The following is a 19380-nucleotide window of genomic DNA, read 5'->3' on the forward strand; positions in this document are numbered from 1 at the left end:
TGAGCTGCCTAAGTGTTAATGATTTAATAGTAATACAACAGCTGATTATATTTTAAACAAGGAATATTATGGATTGACTTTAATTCTGGGAATAATAATTATAAAACATGAAATATATCTTTAGTTCCTTTTCTAATAATAATAATAATAATAATAATAATACATCCCATTTACATAAATTGTGCAAATATACAATTGTAGTGTATCTGGAACCGGATTTTATGTCAAATCCATATTTTATCCTCACTTAAATGCATTAATTAGATATATTAGAATCACATATCAATTGAAATTAAAGATATCAAATATAGAGCATCGAGTATTTGTAGGATATGATGTGAAAGTTTGAGTGTTTCTCTCTTTCCTCCAGAAAACAGAGATACTGAACCACATTACAGCTCGAACCCAGAACGACTGTAAATTAGATCCAAACAGGAAGAAGAAGAAAATCCCCAAATCCAAACCTCTTAAACAAGCAAACATCCACATGAATACTGTTCAGTGGAGGAAAGCAGCAACACTTCAGAAACAGCTGCAGTCTGTTATTTGTCGGGTTTTGTTCCCAAAGTTCAACTTAAATATAAAAACTTTGATCTCCAAACAGTCCAGTCGAGACAGTCGCTCATCAGACTGAAACCTTCTGAGATGGTTTGAATCACAGCAGCCGTGTCTCCGAGACATTTTGTTCATATAGGTTTTGTTCACAAAGGTTAATTAGCATGTTTAGGAAGTTGCAAAATGTGAAACCAATCAGAAGATCGGTGGTTTGATTCCCGGCTCCTCCAGTCCACATGTTGATGTGTCTTTGGGCAAGATACTGGACCCCAAACTGCTCCTGATGGCTGCACAAAGGTGTGTGAACGTGTGAATGTTATGTCGCTTTTCCACTACACAGTTCCAGCACGACTCGGCTCGGTTCCAGGAACGACCTTTTCCATTACAAAGAAGCACCTACTCAACGTGGGCGGGGTCGTCATAGCAACGGCTCCGTGAAACTGCCGTGACTTCGTTTTCTACGCGACACAAACAATTTAGGACATGAGGCAATGCTGTACTTGCTTCTGTGTTACACTGCTGTGTCACACACAAAGCAACAAAATTGAGGTGTATGGCCGTAACGCTGTTGTTGGTGTTTAAAAATGCCGGGTTTGATTCTTGTGTGGGACGGCTCATGACTCTTCTGATCAATCAAAGGCCGGCAGTCTGTCAACGTCACATTTTAGTATCGGCTCAGCTCACTTGGAACCTCAGCAGAGCAGGTACTAAAAAAGTACCAGGTACCAGGTATCAGGTACTATACCTAGTGGAAACGCAAAAATAACGAGAGTCGAGGCGAGCCGAGTCGTGCTGGAACTGTGTAGTGGAAAAGCTCCATTAGTCTCCCTCCTGATGAGCAGGTTGGCAGCCAGTGTGGTCGCTCCTGTCATCAGTGTGTGAATATGTGTGAATGGGTGAATCGGACATGTAGTGTAAAAGTGCTTTGAGTGGTCAAACAGATAAAAGTGCTATAAATATAAATAGCTCCCGTCCTTTCACCATGTTGAGACACTGGCAGCACTTTGTTAAGGTTAGACAAAGATTGTGGTCTTGGTTTAGTGCAACAAAAGTGTGCAGCATTATTAATGTGTAAGTCTAAATCACGATCTTTCACTAACCTTAATCAAAATACGTTTGTTTCCTAAACTTAACCGTACAGAGGACTCACGATGTAAACCTGAGTATGCTGTGTTGGAGTCCTGCATCATAGACTCCAGCTTCTTCCCTCAGACGTCAGAACAGTATGAAAATGGTGCTTCTTTAATTCATAAATACTGTCTGACTATAGGCAGCAGTTATATTTGCTAATGTGACGTAATCAGGAATTAAATTTAGATGCATGTGAACATAATATCTAGGAGACAGAGCTGATGAGAGGTTTCCTGGTGGTAACTGATGCTGCTCCCTCCTGGTTGGGATTGAGTTGCTGCCCCAAGTGGAGCAGTTTCCTCCTGGCTTTAGTTTGTCCCTGCTCATGTTTGCTCACTGTCATCACACTCCTCCTCCTCTTCCTCTGGTATGGAGGTGAAGTCCTCGATCACGACCCTTGGTAGCACCGGCACAGGCTGAGTCTTGAATACGTGGACATCGCCCAGAGAGTTCTTCTGCATGTCGGAGCCTCGATCTGCAGGAGGAGAAGCCGGCTGGTTCCTTCTGTACTGCACCAGACTGCAGCTCTTCACCACGATGGCGATCACATTCTTTCCCATCATGATCCCCGAGACTCGGATGTCGCCGTAAATCAGCAGGTTTCCCCCCCGAATCAGGAGGGTGATGACGTTTATTGTAGCGAGACTGAGGATGGGGTAGAGCATCATTTTGTGTGGGACGATGTTCACACCCTGCATGCTGATTTCACTCAGGGAGACACAAGGTAACACCAGCAGGAGGATGTAGCAGTAGAAGAAGGTGAAGCCCTCCACCCACAGGGGGAGACCGTCACCCTGAAGCTCCCACAGGTTGGCCTGAACATCCACAACATCCAGCAGGTCCAACACCACCCAGAAGAGACGACTCCTTATCTCCTCTCTCTTCTTATACAGCCTCAAATACTCCAAATGGTCGATTGCTGCCAGTGTTATGAACACGATGGGCATGAAGACTGACAGCAGCAACGTCAGAGCTCTCCTGGATGCACCTGCGTCCATCGCTTCGGCATCCTCAGATTTGTAGTTCTGATAAACGAAGTAGACTTTGATCTCCAGGATGAAGATGTAGAAGAACCAGAGCATCATGGCGTAGCCTCGTCTGGCTGTGTGCACCTCCGACCCGGCCCAGATGGAGACGTATCGAAGCACGATGAGGAAACACGCATCACCTGCCAGCACGGTCACGCACACGCCGATCCTCCTGGAACCCGGATTCTGCTCCACCAGGTAGGCGTCCATGAGCGCCAAGCTGACCAAGATCAGGACGGCCGTGAGGCAGACGTGGGACTTGTTAGCAGCAGGTCGCGGGTTCACCATCGTTGGTCTGGTTTGAGTTTTTTTAGTGACAAAGCAGTGACCAGGGAGAGAAGAAGAAACAGCACAGTGCTTCTCTGCTCAGCTGCAGTTCCTGTAGTGACCACTAGAAGAGGATTCAGGAAAACTTGGTATCATTTTATTCTAAGAGTTACAGTCCCAGTCGTGATTATTGCACCAGATATTTCATCTTTCAGATAAATTGTTCCTTTTTTATCTAACGTTCAACAAAACGCTGTCACATGAACTCAAGTAGCTCATCATCAAAACCTCCTCTCATGATCCAAATGTGTTGAAACTGATTTAAACTGGAAGTTATTTTATGATTCAATTGACTGAACTTTGAGGTCAGTTTAGTCAACTCTGCATTATTGGTACTGTCACTGTAGCAGAAGCTGGACAATCAAAGCATTTTACAGCATTACTTTTAACTTTTAGCTTAAACTGTTAAACCAGTTCATTCTTTATTTTAAGGTCTCGAGTTTAACTATTTATCATTATCTGATTTGACTGTTCAGGCTTCAAACGTTTAAAGCTCAGTTGTAGCTGACTCAGTAACTGCAGGAGCATCCTCTGAGGTACTTGGACCTCTGCTTGTATCATTGAGTCAGAGTTTTGTTTTCTGGTTTCAGATGAGTGACAGAGATGGCAGCAAGAAGGTAAACCCAAAATCCAGCCGTCAAAACATTAATGAAGGACGTCACAGACTCTACATCCAGGTTTTTTATGTTCCAATGAGTAAAACCAATAATCCAGCTGTGGATTTGTTCTTTGATAAGTTATTTCTTTTCTCAGACTCAACTGAAATAAAACACAGATCCTCATATTCTCCATTCACTCTCTCATGTGTGAGTCCAAACTCCTCCAGGTTTAACTCATGATCCAAATCTGTGTAATCACATGAGGTCTTAAAACATAAAGAGAAAAAAGAAAGAACCCAGGATTGGTGGATCTTCTTGGAGCTGAGGAAAGTTTATTCTCTTGTCCTTTAATAGCCATCAACAGAACAGGTTTCTTTTAATCCAATAAATCCAAATTAAGTCCGCGTGTTGTTCATGTGAATCCTCTGCAGAGGCGTCTTCTGCCTCTCAGCTGCAGACTTTATAAACTACAGCTGCAAGATTTTTACACACATCTCCCTCTCTCCTCCTCCTCCCCTCTGTGCTGGTGTAAATTCAGAGCGGGGGGAGTGGGGGCTCCTTTCTGAACTTTAACTTCTTCAGATTAAATATATTTTAATGTATAAATTGATTTATGTATTCAGTATATTAGCTATCGTTATAGTTTCACATTTAAAAAGATAAGTCTATGCTATGAGCTGAAAATGTTCAATAAAGAAAAACAAAGAAGAAGAAATCAGTGAAGATGATAGAACAGGTGTTTGGACATGACATAATTACAGAGAAATCTATAAAACCTATAATACAGCTGATAAAATGTTGTCTGTTGCCGCCTGCATTCAGCTGCAGCCTGATGGAAGCGCTCACCTAAATCTCTTCCCAGCCCTCCACCCCCACATGAACATCACATCAATGGAAATATGTGTTGCGTTTGTACTGTATGTAGGTCTGACCTGATTCCCCTGCAGTGTGACGTATGAGCACTGCTCTCCCTCTCTGAACATCTCCGCCTGCACATGGGAGCTTTGATTCTGTAGTTCATGTACGAGGCTTCAACGTGACATTGATGGAAGCTTTATTATGACACCAAAGGCCTCAACAGCAGCAGCGGTTATTAGGGCTGCACCCCAAACAAAGGTTTCCTAATCAACGAGTCGTTAGTTCAAGCCTTTACTCGACTAGTCCTCAAACGTTTGTTGTTCATGTAATTATTTGAATCTATATTTCTTGTGGTATGAGAGAATGAATTGAGTCGCAGGGCTTAGAGAGAGTTATAAAGGAACATAGTTAACACTGTGCTAAAAATACACAACTGAGCCTTTAAAATGTTGACGGCAGAAACGATTATGGTTCTGAACGTGTTGGAAAAAGAAGCAAGGAGACGAAGAGTTACCTTTAACACGCTGAGGTCAGTTATGGCGCTTTTCCACCACACAGTTCCAGCACGACTCGACTCTGTTTTTGTGTTTCCACTAGGGATAGTACCTGGTACCTGCTCTATCGAGGTTCCAAGTGAGCCGAGCCGATACTAAATGCGACGTCGACAGACTGCCGGCCGCTGATCGGTCAGAAGAGTCACTGGAAGAGTCATGAGCCGTCCCACACAAGAATCAAAGCCGCCATTGTTAAATACCGGCAACAGTGTTACAGTGATTGGTTTCTCTTCTCTTGCTTTGTGTGTGACAGAAAGACACATACAGCAGCAGGAAGGAAGGAAGGAAGCAAGGAAAGGAAAGAAGGAAGGAAGGAAGTGTGTGTGACAGAAAGACACATACAGCAGCTAGTACACCTTCACCTCCATGTCCTCCATTGGTTATGCGTTTGTGTCGCGTAGAAAACGAAGTCACGGCAGTTTCGCGGAGCTGTGCTATGACGACCCCGCCCACGTTGTGTTCCTGGAACCGAGTCGAGTCGAGTCGTGCTGGAACTGTGTAGTGGAAAAGCGCCATTAGTTCTGTTAAATACTCCCGAAATACAGACTCACAGTGCAGAAAACTAAAGGTTGAAACACTGATCTACAACTAACCCTAACTAAGCTCTAACCCTTCTATCAGTCAAAAGACAGACATTCACACTTATATAGTCTCACTACTATTACTGTTATCATCATTAGTGATAATCCTGTTAATCTCACTATGCTCAGTGTTGCTATTCATGTTACAATTACTTCTACTGTTGCTGTTATTCAGTCTCATCACTGTCACTGTCCATGCAGCTACTATTACTCCCAGCAGCATCTGTGCTACTTAAACATCTGGCGGATGTGGTGGCAGGGTTAGGGTTACACCGAGCTGGGTCAGCGAGTGCTAAACACACTCACACACTAAGTGGGTGAAACACTGGTGTGTCCCAATGCCTTTAAACACAACTAACAGTGAAGGGACCTCACCCAGCAGACTGGCCCACAGCTCCACTAACTTAAAGAAACAAAACTACAAACAAGATTAAACAACGTAAACCAGTTGGTCCTTTGAACTGCAATATTAATAAGGACATACAAGTAAGGCTGTATTAAAAGGGAAGGGAAGGCAAGCCAGCAGCACAGAGGACCCAGTGTTAGCCTTCCTACTGCATACACCGGGTATGTAACCCTCCTGTTGTCCTCGAGTCAAGGAAGGAAGGGAGGAAGATGGAAGGAAAGGAGGAAGGAAGGAAGGAGGGGAAGTGGATGGAAGGGAGGGAGGAAGGAAGGAAAGGAGGGAGGTAGGGAAGAAGGAAGGAAAGGAGGGAGGGAGGGAAGAAGGAAGGGAAGAAGGAAGGAAAGGAGGGAGGGAGGGAGGGAAGAAGGAAGGAAAGGAGGGAGGGAGGGAAGAAGGAAGGGAAGGAGGAAGGAAAGGAGGGAGGGAGGGAAGGAGGAAGGAAAGGAGGGAGGGAGGAAGGAAGAAAGGGAGGAACAGTCAAAACAGATAGGGTCGATTTGACCCAGGAGGACAACACAAGGGTTAAAGTAGTCAGCTTATCACCGTGGTAGGAAAGAGTCTATGAGCAGGAGGAACAAGAGGAACTAGCACAGAAGCTAAAAGCAGAGTTAGCCATCTGAAAATATAAATATATCTTCTGACAATCAAATGTCAGCCTGCCTACCTCTGGTCAGGTCACATGGCAGCAGCAAGGGGAACAACCAGAACAACCAGGTGTGTTAATGACCTATGCCTGATAAAGGGGGAGGGGGTGGATTACAGGAGGAGTCAAGCATTCAAGACCGGTGGTGTTGTATCTGCACTGAGGGAGCGTTACATGTAGAACAGAAACAGGCGACTCCACTGAGATCAGGAGCAGACTGTAACGGGTGGTGTATGGACCCAACTGCAGTACAAAGGACTCAGAAACAGTGGTAAAAGTACAACGGTTAACTTCAGACTTCAGCAGACAGGCAAACAGTTGAGAAACCAGCAAACAGGAATCAGGAGAGGAGAGGCTAAACTCTTGGTCAAGGAAGGAAGGCTGGGTCGATTTACCAGGAGGCAGACCAGGTCGGTACCGGGAAGACAGGCAGGAGAATGCTGGAAAGTCTGGCATGGCAAACAACAATGTGTCAAAGGAGTGAGTGTGGAGCTGGAGAGTATGTGCTGGGCTGATTGCATGTGATGAGAGGCAGCTGTGTGCACAGGTGAGTAGAGTGAAGTGACGAGGTGGGTGTGGCTGACAGGCTGAGGGGGGCAGAGGCAGGATCAATGGAAAACTACTGAGGGCTGGATGACTGAAATGTGACACAGCCAGTAACTTTCAAAGTCCAGTTTAGACTTGTTTAATACTTCAGTGTGTTTATGAGACGATCACTGTGTTGCTGAAGAGGCAGAGAGGAGCTGCAGCGGTCTGATCAGACTGTGGATGCTCTCTGTTAAAGCAGCTACTGTATGATAGCAGCAGCAGCAGCAGCAGTGAAGTGCACACTCTGATCTTAATGACCCAACTTTTATCTAGGCTAAGCTTTTTATGGGAAGAGCACATTAAAAAGTAATGAGAAGATGCTCTGGAATGCAAAAGGATGAATCAAATTAGCCCAATTTCTGGGTTCGGCTGATTCTCCGTTAGTGTTAAAGGAGGTACCAGATGTTCTTTACAGCTGCAGCTGTTTGGGAGACTTCTTATTCCACCTTCCTTTCAGGGCTTAACATTAAGGATGTCCAGACAAGAAAAAACAGCACCTGGGACACAAAGATGGTGTTTGGGATGATTGTGGATCAGTAGAGAAACTTCTCTGAACAAATGTCCAAATAGGCATTATTCTGTCTAAATAATGAATGCACTATTCAAATGAATGTAATTACATACAACCTATTGTACTTAAGGAAAGGTTTAATGAACATTCATTTTAGAATATAAATGAACTTTAGTTTGAAAGTTGAAAGTTCAGGACGACTGTAGGAAAGTTAATTTTGAGTCCTGCCTCCGAATATCAAACGTCTATTGTTTTATATTAAGCTCCATTATGTATTTAGTTCTGTTGCTAATCAGACTTAACAGCTATATTTTTCATCATTTAGAGTTTTTCCATCTTTTGGGTGGATTACTTTAATAAAATACTCTTCTTTGCTTTTTACTAAGTTTTTATTTCATATACAATAAAATAACAAGTGTAGCTGTCGCCAACTAACACAAAGGACTAGTTCTGAGGGGGGTGCTACAAGAAAGGTCACAGGGTCACGAAAAGCAAACAGGTTCATCCTCTGGAGCAGCTGTTTGTAAGTTTAAACTTTATGTCATTATTATAATATATATATTATAACCAGTAAATGAAAAGTTAGTCAGCAGTCACTGAGACTTCACATGGAAACTGATGGATTTACCTGCATGTAGGATGATGTTTAAAACCATTTTCCTCCAAAAGATGCACACATATGTTTTAACACCTAACTAAAATTCACTCTCACACAAATAAACATGTATAATAGACATTCACGCTGGATGTTCAGTCAGTGTTAAACAGTCTGCTTCCTGGTGTTTGAGTTTGGATCTCTGCAAACCTTGCCACTGGTTTACTTTCCTTCTTAAAGATATAAACAATACAAACATCATTAAAGCTGTTTGTTTAATGAAGACACATTTTGAGTGAGTACTAATAATTAAGTCCTTATTACATTAAATACTACAAAAAGCAAAAGGAGATGTAATTCATTTAGTCAGCAAAACCATTATTCCCCCACTTGGACTGAATTAAACATCCGTACGATATTTATATCGATAAAGATTAAGACTGCAGGGCGAGAGTCTCAGCTGCTGCTAGCAAATTGTTCCTGATGCAAGAAGTCTGCATTCCTGCACATAACTTCAAAGCCAGTGAGAGAGAAAGGAGATAGCTATTAGCATAGATTAGCATATATACCGATGCACTCCTCTTTTAAACACTCCACACACACAGGAGGAGTCACTTACATCTTTCAGTATGGCAGGTATAATCATTCATAGAAACGGCAGCAGGAGTCAATTCTATACATTGTGTAAATTAACATTGGTAATTTGCTTTGTTTTGGGTTTTGGCACATTTGGGACTCTGTGGTTAAAGCTCATTGACTAGAATCATTCAACCTCACGCACTAAGGGTGGAATATTTGGGAATCTCATCATTCTGTTCAGTTCAGATGTTTTTGGTTTTGGATGTTTTTCCTTATTTTCAGGTTGATTAGACTTCAGATCAGATGTCAGAAACATTCACCTCGTTATGAACAGGTGACATTCATCAGGCTGAACAGGTTATAGAGGTTATAGCTGTAGGTCCGATAAGTTAAGCCAATGCAGAAGTGCTTTAAATCTGCATTCTCTCTAATGTCCAGCAAGGGGCGACTGAGTCATTACCTCCTACACACCTTCATGCCAGTAGTAGTCTTCGTCAGCATGATTCATTTTGTAATTATTGCCCCATTTTTAATGAAACAGATGATAAAGCAGCGTATGTTTTAGAGAGTGGCTACACTGTGACTGACAAGTTGCTACCACAGCAATGCATGAGGTGCTGCTGGACACTCGTATCTAAATATGGTCACTTTTCATCACACCTGGCTCCAAAAAACCTAAATGGTGATGAGTCAAAATGCCAAACTCAAGGCTTGAAAACAGGACGCTAAAAACCAACTAACATCATGTTGGATGTGTCCATCATTCTTATACAGTCAATGTTTACAATACGTTCCAGCAGTTGTGAGAGTTTGTTGAATCCGACTTGGAACACGTGTAAGCGAACCTCACAGAAAAGTCAGAGAGTTTAAAGATAAACATTTTGTTGCATGAAGCCCGCTGTGTGCTCATGAGCAGTGTGAGTGTTTCTATACATAGAAGGAGAATCTTTCTCCTACAGTGAACACAGAGACACTGAAGAGCCAGACGAGCCAAACCCAAACCCAGGGTAAAGCCGTTCAGTGAATGTGGTGTTGAAGGTGTGGAGGTGGATCAGTGTGTCAGAGGAGACTCTGTAGAAGGACAGAGTGCCAGCAGGACAGTCCACATACACTGCTACTCTGTTAGAGACAGAGGAGGAGGAGGAGGAGGAGGAGGAGGAGGAGGGAAGAGGGATTGATACTTCTGTGGTATTGTGACAGACACAGTAACCTTCATGGGAGCAGTACAGATTCCAGGACTGATCGTGTCTTGAAAACCCTTCGTCATCACGGTTTCTCTGCGTTTGGATTCCTGTGTGAGTCACTGACAGAAGGACATCTCCTTCCCATTCAACCTCCCAGTAACAGCGACCAGTCAGACCATTTCTGCACCTCAGCTGAAGCCAGTCGTCAAATCTATCTGGACAGTCCATATAGTTCATATAGATGTGCTCCTCTGTCACTGCTGTCACCTTCCTGTTGTTGTCCGACAGTACAAGCTCCTTGTGTGCTGTGTTTGTGTCCAGTTTGAGTTCACAGGCATCTGATGGAGAGAACAGCACCCAACACAGCAGCAGTTTATCACTTAGTCACAACTGACTGTTATTATTCTAAACTATTCTTGTCATCTTTACATTTCATGTGCAACCTCAAACCAACAATATGTTGGTCCGATACTTTCTTCCTTCACCAGTCTTTTTCTCTCAGTACTAAACTCACTTGTTCCTACTTTCAGAAATAAAAAAAACTCCTCAGATATATAGTTTAATTTTCCTCATGGCTCTGTGATTTCTTAAAACAGCTGAACACTGTAGTCTTTAACAAGCAAACAAACAATTGTAGTACTGACTGAAACCATCTGCTTCATAGCTTTTCTTTTTTGGGTACAATCTGTTCATACTACCATTGCAAAAAGTAAGAATGCCTTTGTGTGAGCAGGAATATTAAAATGTGTAGTATGAGTTAAAACATGCAAGATTAATGAAAGCACAGTTTATAAGTGAACACTTACACTTCCTCAGGCCAGGTTTCAGCCTCTGCTTTCCACAATTGTCCACCCTAAAATAAGAAAGTCAGAAAGATCCTTTAGAGATCAATGATCTTCATAAATCTTCACTCATATCCAGCATTACAACACAGTTCATACACACGCCCTTATTTACAAGCCAGTAAAGCAGTTTTACTTAAAGTCTGTGTAAAGTAAGAATAAATATGTGTTCCGAGTTTGACCACAGAAAAGTGTGTTGTTAACCACCCTGCCAAATTTGAATGATTAAAAAAAAATCGCCACATATATGAAATCAGGCTTCAAAGTTGTGTAAAAATCAACACGGCTGCTAGCTTGGCGGCTACCTCGGCGGCTATCTCGGCTGCTAGCTCAACAGCTAGCTTGGCGGCTAACTCGGCCGCTAACTCAGCGGCTAACTCGGCGGCTAACTAGGCTAAATGGTTAACTGTAGACTGTAGTAGTAGTAGTGTCTGCTGAATGTATTTATACCTCTACAGCAGCAGGGGCGGGTTTATGCTAATCACCACTAAATCCTGAACACAGAAATCTTGTAACACAGTTTGTGAAGCCTAGCTCCACAATGCAAATCTAAATGGTGGAAATGCTTTTTACACATTTTTTAGAAAAAAATGTATTGACCTATTTCATGTGTTTAGAAGAAAACCTAATGTCATTCTTTTATAGGAAATAAGTATGTTATTTTGAAAGGTAGGAAACCATTAGGTCTGCCCTGGGGTTTCCTACCAGATGTGTCCAGAACACCTCTAAAGGGAATTGACCCGAACCAACAGTCTTCAGCTTGTCACTATGACAGAGAAAAATTATATGAACTCTTGTTGTCAGTTCATACCTGAGAATGACCAGTTTCCAGCGTGGATCTTCCAGACCACCAGACAGCAGCTTAATTCCTGAGTCTCCTGGATGATTGTAGCTCAGGTCCAGCTCTCTCAGATGGGAGGGGTTGACTCTCAGAGCTGAGATCAGAGAAGCACAGCCTTCCTCTGTGATCAGGCAGCCCGACAGCCTGGAGGCAGAAACATAATTGTGTTTTCTCCAAATAATACAGTTTGTACGTCACACTCGGCTGCATGCTGGACGTCATGGTGTGATGAAGCCCCCTGGCTACAGAGACAAGGGAAGACCCTGGCAGAGCCCAGTGCCTACCCACCTACCTTACTTTTTGCCAACAATACAGACACAACTCGCACTCTGGTTATAAAAGCCTTCTCCAAGTTCACAAAAGACTTGCTGCTTAAAAAAAACAGGATCAATGAGTACCCCCTTTCATAATTTCATTTAATCCACTGTTAATATAAACTGATTAATTATAAGGAACAAATCACTTTTTTTTTTTTTGCAAGTTCATAACCTAATTTTTTCAACATTCCTATGACTTTACTTCATCACAGTTTGATGGGATTCAACATACTCAACACACTTGTTAACCATCCTCTGCTACTACCAGCAAAATACTTTATTACTGACCTACCTGTTCAACACACAATTCCACAGCAACAAATGAGTATGAATACAACTTGCACTAAAGTACAGCAAGCTTACTTGTGTATAAAAGGTTTTTACTATTTTGACTTGCATGGTATGGTTTTAAGAAGAGTTTTAAAAGAAGCTAGAGATTTAGTGTGATTTCAGTAGGCAGTAAGTTCCAGAGTGTGACGGCTTTAACAGCAAAGGCTCAATCACCCGTTAACCTGCACGTAAAGCAACAATAAAATTATTGTCTTCTTAAGAAATGGTTGAATCCTGACCTGAGAGTCTCGAGAGTACAGTTTGGATTCTCCAGTCCCGCAGAGAGAAACTTCACCCCTGAATCCCGCAGGTCGTTGTTGCTCAGGTCCAGCTCTCTCAGTTTAGAGGGCTGGGAGCTGAGAACTGATGACAGGGGTTCACAGCTTCTCTCTGACAGATTACAGCCGCTCAGCCTGAGGGAGAGTTAATGTGAGTTAATGAGTTACCTGCCCATAGTTGTTTAGTTCAGTAATCTTTTATGGTGTTTATAGTGTATAATGAGAAGAATAAGCCATTGTTACACAAGGTGTGCTGGAATCACAGAATAAGAGATCATTCTGTGTGACAATATTGTTTTTTTTATAGCTAAGCCCAACCCAACACCTTAGTATCTGCAGTTATCTTTTTACTTACAGAGCTTTGTTGGAGGCTTTGACCACTGGCAGCAGCCTCAGAAGAGCCTCCTCTGAAGCAGAGTATTTCTTCAGGTCAAACACGTCCAGATCTTTTTCTGATGACAGTAAGATGAAGACCAGAGCTGACCACTGAGCAGGAGACAGTTTATCTGTGGAGAGACTTCCTGATCTCAGGAACTGTTGGATCTCCTCCACTAGAGAACGATCATTCAGTTCATTCAGACAGTGGAACAGATTGATGCTTCTCTCTGCAGACACATTCTCACTGAGCTTCTTCTTGATGTACTTGACTGTTTCCTGATTGGTCTCTGAGCTACCTTCTGTCTTTATCAGCAGGTCTTGTAGTTTATCCTGATTGGTCTGCAGTGAAAGACCCAGGAGGAAGCGAAGGAACAAGTCCAGGTGTCCATTTGGACTCTGTAAGGCCTCGTCGATGTAAATCCTATGGATCTTCCTGGTAGAGGCTTTCCTTAAAAGTAGTCCCATATTTTGGACTTTTGTTTGTGGAAAAGGCATCACGATTTTGTTGCTGTTGATGCGTGACATCTTCACATGGAGAGCAGCAAGAAACTCCTGAACACTCAGATGGACAAAGCTGAACATCTTTTTGTCATCCTTCTTCTTCCCATGCTCCTCTTTAAAGATCTCTGTGAACACTCCTGAGCACACAGATGCCTCTTTCAAATCAATGCCACTCTCTCTCAGGTCTTTCTCGTAGAAGATCAGGTTACCCTTTTTCAGCTGCTGAAAAGCCAGTTTTGCTAATGACTTAATGTGCTGAACGCACTTTTCTTGGCCATATTTGTCTTTTGTCCGATCAATCTGGAACACCAGGAAGTAGATGTACATCTCAGTCAGGGTCTTGGGCAGTTCTCCTCTCTCTCTGCTTTTCAACACATCCTCCAGAACTGTAGCAGTGATCCAGCAGAAGACTGGGATGTGGCACATGATGTGGAGGCTTCGGGATATCTTGATGTGGGAGATGATGGTTCTGGCCTGCTCTTCATCTCTGAATCTCTTCATGAAGTACTCCTCCTTCTGTGGGTCAGTGAACCCTCTGACCTCTGTCATGCTGTCAACGAAGTCTCGAGGGATCTGATTGGCTGCTGCAGGTCGTGTGGTTATCCAGATGCGAGCTGAGCGTAGTAGTTTCCCATTGATGAGGTTTCTCAGCAGTACTTCTACTCTAGTTGACTTTGTTACATCAATGGAGCGAATGCCTTTTCCATTAAAGTCCAGTTGAAGGCGGCTCTCATCCAGTCCGTCCAAAACAAACAGAAGTCTGAATGGACTCTTGCCAAAGTTGGTGTTTCCTGATGACTGCAGAGTTGTAAAGATGTGATTTAGAGCCTCTTCCTTGATGTCTTTAGTTTCTGGGATGCATTCATGAATGAGCTCTGCCAAACTAAACTTTTCCTCCTTCAGTGGATTCAGCTGACGGAAGGTGAAGGGGAAAATGAGATGCACATCTTGATTGGCTCGTCCTTCAGCCCAGTCCAACACAAACTTACGTACAAGGAACGTTTTTCCAATTCCTGCAAGTCCATTGGTCAGAACTGTTCTGATGGGTTTATATTCTCCAGAAGGGTCTTTGAACATGTCACTGGATTGAATTGGTTTCTCTGTGTCTGCTGGCTTTCTTGCTGTCTCAATCTGTCTGGTCTCATGCTGTCTGTTGATGTGTACATCACCACCTGCTGTGATGTACAGCTCTGTGTAGCTATCAACCAGATGTTTCTTATCTGCAGTCCACCCCTGTGGTGCACACATAAAGCGGTCATTGAGGTTTGATTGAAGACCGTCTTGGTAGTATGAGATGTGTCGTGGTTCTGGTACTGGAATCACACCTGTGTCAAACATACATAGAAAAAACAAAGATTTAGGGGTCATCCAGACTAATCCTCATGAGAAAATGCAGCCCTTTCATTCATTCGAATGAAGTCAGTGTGTTGATGCTGTGTGCCATCACAGAGGGCTTGGCAAAGCACTGCAGTCGTCATTGAACTGTTGAACTGTGCTCAACTTTTGCCTCAACTCAATGTCATCCACCATGGTGCTATGTTGTCCAATCACATACATGTAAGCACACTTTCCTAGTGGATTTTATAATGTAAACTTCGACTCTGTACTTCAGTATTATCACAATTAAAGATAAAACAGTTGGCGCTGTGATTCCAAGGTAGTAAAATCTGGTACTGGTACTACTGCCTCCAGGAAGTACCAATATATACTCACACTTTAAAATCTGACACTGTCATGAATAGTGGAGCAGAGCAGGTGGACCCAGATGCAGGGCAGGCAGGAAATGAGGAATAACTTTTTATATGAGGTTCAGATGAGCAGACAAAGTAAAAGTAAAACTGAGCAGAACAGACAACACTAACAAGGGCATGAGATGGAGGTGGGGAGATGGCAGTAGAAACTCAGGTCATTGGAATAAGGTAATAACACAGGAGAACAGAGAAGGAGCTGATTGGCTGGGAAAAACAATGGCGGCAATGCAGGGCTGAGAAGGCTGATACTAGACAGGTGTGTAGAGAAGGCTGAGGAGGAGCACAGGAACACAGGAGGAAAAGCACAGAGCGACAGACAACCAAAAACTCAGAAACACATCTTCATAATAATCCGACATGCGTAAAATCATGATGACGTTGATGATGATGATGATGATGATGATGATGATGATGATAGGTCAGATTTTTAGTATCACCATGAAGTTTCTTATTATGTTGATAAAATGCATAATCCAGGCAGCACTGCTTTTCTAATGTATCCCTTAAAGAAATCCACCCACTTAAAAAGTTTAGCTTTGTCTTTCAGGTGTTCCACACAAACCAGAGAATACAGCAACTTTACCTTCAGTCTGTCTGCCGTCACCACCGGGGTACGCATGATGACCTGCCTGCTGCCTCCGGAGTCCCACAGGCCAATAAGGTCCTATAGGACTCCTTCTTCAGCTTGATGGCATCCCTCACCGCCGGTGTCCACCAGCAGGTTCGGGGATTGCCACCACAACAGGCACCAACCACCTTGCGGCCACAGCTCCAGTCGGCCACCTTGACAATGGAGGCACGGAACATGGCCCACTCGGACTCAATGTCCCCCGCCTCCCCCGGTACATGGTCGAAGCTCTCCCGGAGGTGTGAGTTGAAACTCTCTCTGACAGGAGACTCTGCCAGACGTTCCCAGCAGACCCTCACAATGCGTTTGGGTCTGCCAGGTCTGCCCGGCATCCTCCCCGACCATCGGAGCCAACTCACCACCAGGTGGTGATCAGTTGACAGCTCCGCCCCTCTCTTCACCCGAGTGTCCAAGACATGCGGCCGCAAGTCCGACGACACGACTACAAAGTCAATCATGGAACTGCGGCCTAGGGTGTCCTGGTGCCAAGTGCACATATGGACCCCCTTATTCTTGAACATGGTGTTCGTTATGGACAATCTGTGACGAGCACAGAAGTCCAACAACAGAACACCCCTCGGGTTCAGATCGGGGGCCGTGCCTCCCAATCTCACCCTTCCAGGTCTCACTGTCGCTACCAACGTGAGTGTTGAAGTCCCCCAGCAGAACGAGGGAATCCCCAGGAGGAGTGCTTTCCAGCACCCCCCCCCCCCCCCCCCCCCAAGGAGTCCAGAAAGGTCTAGCCGGAACTTTGATCTACAGTGAACTTGAGGAAGAGCCTTAATAATGCTCCTCTATTTATTCAGTTGAGAGTTGATTGTGAATCAAGAGTCAATACAGAATTAAAATTCCCAAAGATTCCCAAAATTCCCCAGAATGTAGCTTTGTTTTTCAGGTGTCACTTACCAGAGAGTACAGCAGCTTTACCTTCAGTCTGTCTGCCGTCACCACCGAGGTAAGCATGATGAGGATGAGGATGAGGAGAACAATGAAAAGTGTGAAAGGAGGAAGCTCTTCTGTTCTCTAAGGTGTTCCCAACATCATAGACATCCACTGAGGTACAGAGAAAGAGAGATTAGGCCTCTGTTTTCATTAATAAAGCAGTGCAGTCAAGTGTGTCTTAAAGCCTGGCAGCACTCTTTTGGTAATTTGGTGGCTGCTTCACCTGGTGCACCTGTTGGGTGCTTGGATATAAGGTAGGATCAGAAAGAATACGTTATCACACATTATAGGTGGGCATGTTAGAGGCTGTGACAGTCAAGTCCAATCACATTCACTACTTTCACCCTGTTTTAATCCAGGGCTTTTCTGCTTGCTGTCTGTGACATACACACATAAATACACCTGATTAAATATCTTAAAATTAAATGTATGTTTCTGGAGCTGCTGAACAACTGGTATTCTCAGTATTTCTGTGAATAATGGTGGACAATTTTATTTAACTTCATAATGATCTGAACAATAACCATCTGCGGTCAAAGACCACCTGGTATTGGTCAATCAGCAGGTCTGCTGTGCGTAGTTGTGGCTTGACAGTGACATCTCTCTAACTAGAGACTGCAAATGGAACAGACATCTTCAGGTGGCTGTAAAGATCATCACCTGGGTGAAGAAAATGTTTTTACAACAAACTCTGAAGCTGTGATGTTGGTCAGTAAATTACTCTTTGATTTCACAAGACTGGAAGATGATTCCACGTGAAAGCAAATCACTGATTTCCTGTCACACAGTCAGTGGCCTTCATCAACACCCCTTAGTTTCACTCTCACTGATGTTTCAGATTGGCTTTCAGTGGAATCCCACTCAATGGTTTGATCTACAGTGAACTTGAGGAAGAGCCTTAATAATGCTCCTCTATTTATTCAGTTGAGAGTTGATTGTGAATCAAGAGTCAATACAGAATTAAAATTCCCAGATTGTAGCTTTGTTTTTCAGGTGTTCCACACAAACCAGCAGCAGCTTTACCTTCAGCCTGTCTGCCGTCACCACCGAGGTACGCATGATGAGGACGAGGACAACAACGAAGAGTGTGACAGGAGGAAGCTCTTCTGATCTCTAAGGTGTTCCCAACATCACAGATATCCAATGAGATACAGAGAAAGAGAGATTAGGGCCTCTGTTTTCATGAATAAAGCAGTGCAGTCAAGTGTGTCTGAAGGCCTGGCAGCACTCTTTTGGTAAGTTGGTGGCTTAGTTCAGGTGTTCCACACATACCAAAGAATATAGCAGCTTTACCTTCAATCTGTCTGCCATCAACACCGAGGTAAGCATGATGAGGACGAGGAGGACGAGGAGGAAGGGAATAGTTGTGAAAGGAGGAAGCACTTCTGTTCTCGAAGGTGTTCCCAACATCATAGGCATCCACTGAGGTACAGAGAAAGAGAGATTAGGGCCTCTGTTTTCATGAATAAAGCAGTGCAGTCAAATGTGTCTTAAAGCCTGGGAGCACTCTTTTGGTAATTTGGTGGCTGGTTCACCTGGTGCACCTGTTGTGTTCTCTCTTACCAGAGAATACAGCAGCTTTACCTTCAATCTGTCTGCCGTCATCACCGAGGTAAGCATGATGAGGACGAGGAGAACGAGGAGGACGAGGAGGACGAGGAGGAGTGTGAAAGGAAAAAAGTTCTGCAAAAAAAAAAATTAAATCTATACATATAGATGAATCCTATGGCTCACTGCTCCCATCAATTCCTGCTCTATCAGAGAAGAAGTGAAGACTTTTCCACTGACAGTGAAAGCAGAGATGTGTTAATCATGGTGGACAGATGGAGGTCTGTGTGAATGTGGAAGTTCTTCAGCATTAAAACTAATAAATAACATGAATGTAACATTTCTGTGTGACCTCCACAGTCTGGATGTGAGAGATGCATCTTGTGTGAACAGGTTAATATCTTGTTTCAGTATCTAAATGCAGCTCTCACCCTGCAGTGACATCATGTTTCTGTCTTCCTGTGACTGACCTTCTGGTCCTGAGCTGATGTCTGGTAAACTCTGCAGCAGATCATTCCTGTTGATCGTCTTTAAAAGCTTCTTGGTGACCTCCACAGCTCCAGGAAGTTGGTAGGTCTGCACCATCAGATCCACGGTGTGTCGTCTCTCTGCATTCTCCAGCCAGGAGGCTTTGATGGTTTGGTGCTCTTCCAGAATATCAGGCTCCTGCAGACACCACTTGAAGTGCTTAAATTCCTCATTTTTCAAATCGTCCAGAGTGTTCAGCAGGTCCACCTTCGTCATCATCGCTCCCTGATAAAATCATAGAATATTTTCAACATAAAAGACTTCTCCATGGTCATTGTGTTTAAGTCTCTGATCCTGATGCTTCCCTTTTGGATTCTGCTGACTTGTTATCGACCTCTGCTTTGAATCAAAAAAGTA

The 19380-nt window shown here is 43.6% G+C and overlaps 3 protein-coding genes across 3 annotated transcripts in view; 1 reads left to right on the forward strand and 2 right to left on the reverse strand.

The window, feature by feature from the left end:
• The window catches only part of LOC128377823 (NACHT, LRR and PYD domains-containing protein 12-like), a 419396-nt gene that overhangs the window by 75535 nt on the left and 324481 nt on the right, over window positions 1-19380 (forward strand). The window lies entirely within an intron of this gene.
• Window positions 2010-3002, reverse strand: LOC128369238 (transmembrane protein 121-like). Its single transcript, XM_053330245.1, has one exon. The coding sequence runs from the start codon at window positions 3000-3002 to the stop codon at window positions 2010-2012; it is 993 nt and encodes a 330-aa protein (XP_053186220.1).
• LOC128377918 (NACHT, LRR and PYD domains-containing protein 12-like) lies at window positions 9909-19239 on the reverse strand. Its single transcript, XM_053337604.1, has 6 exons — window positions 18966-19239; window positions 13103-14951; window positions 12709-12882; window positions 11793-11966; window positions 10946-10992; window positions 9909-10477 (listed from the first exon to the last, which is right to left on the reverse strand). The coding sequence occupies exons 1-6, from the start codon at window positions 19237-19239 to the stop codon at window positions 9909-9911; spliced, it is 3087 nt and encodes a 1028-aa protein (XP_053193579.1).

The sequence above is a fragment of the Scomber japonicus genome, chromosome 2 (assembly GCF_027409825.1).
Source record: "Scomber japonicus isolate fScoJap1 chromosome 2, fScoJap1.pri, whole genome shotgun sequence".
In the NCBI taxonomy this organism is placed as follows: Eukaryota; Metazoa; Chordata; class Actinopteri; order Scombriformes; family Scombridae; genus Scomber; species Scomber japonicus.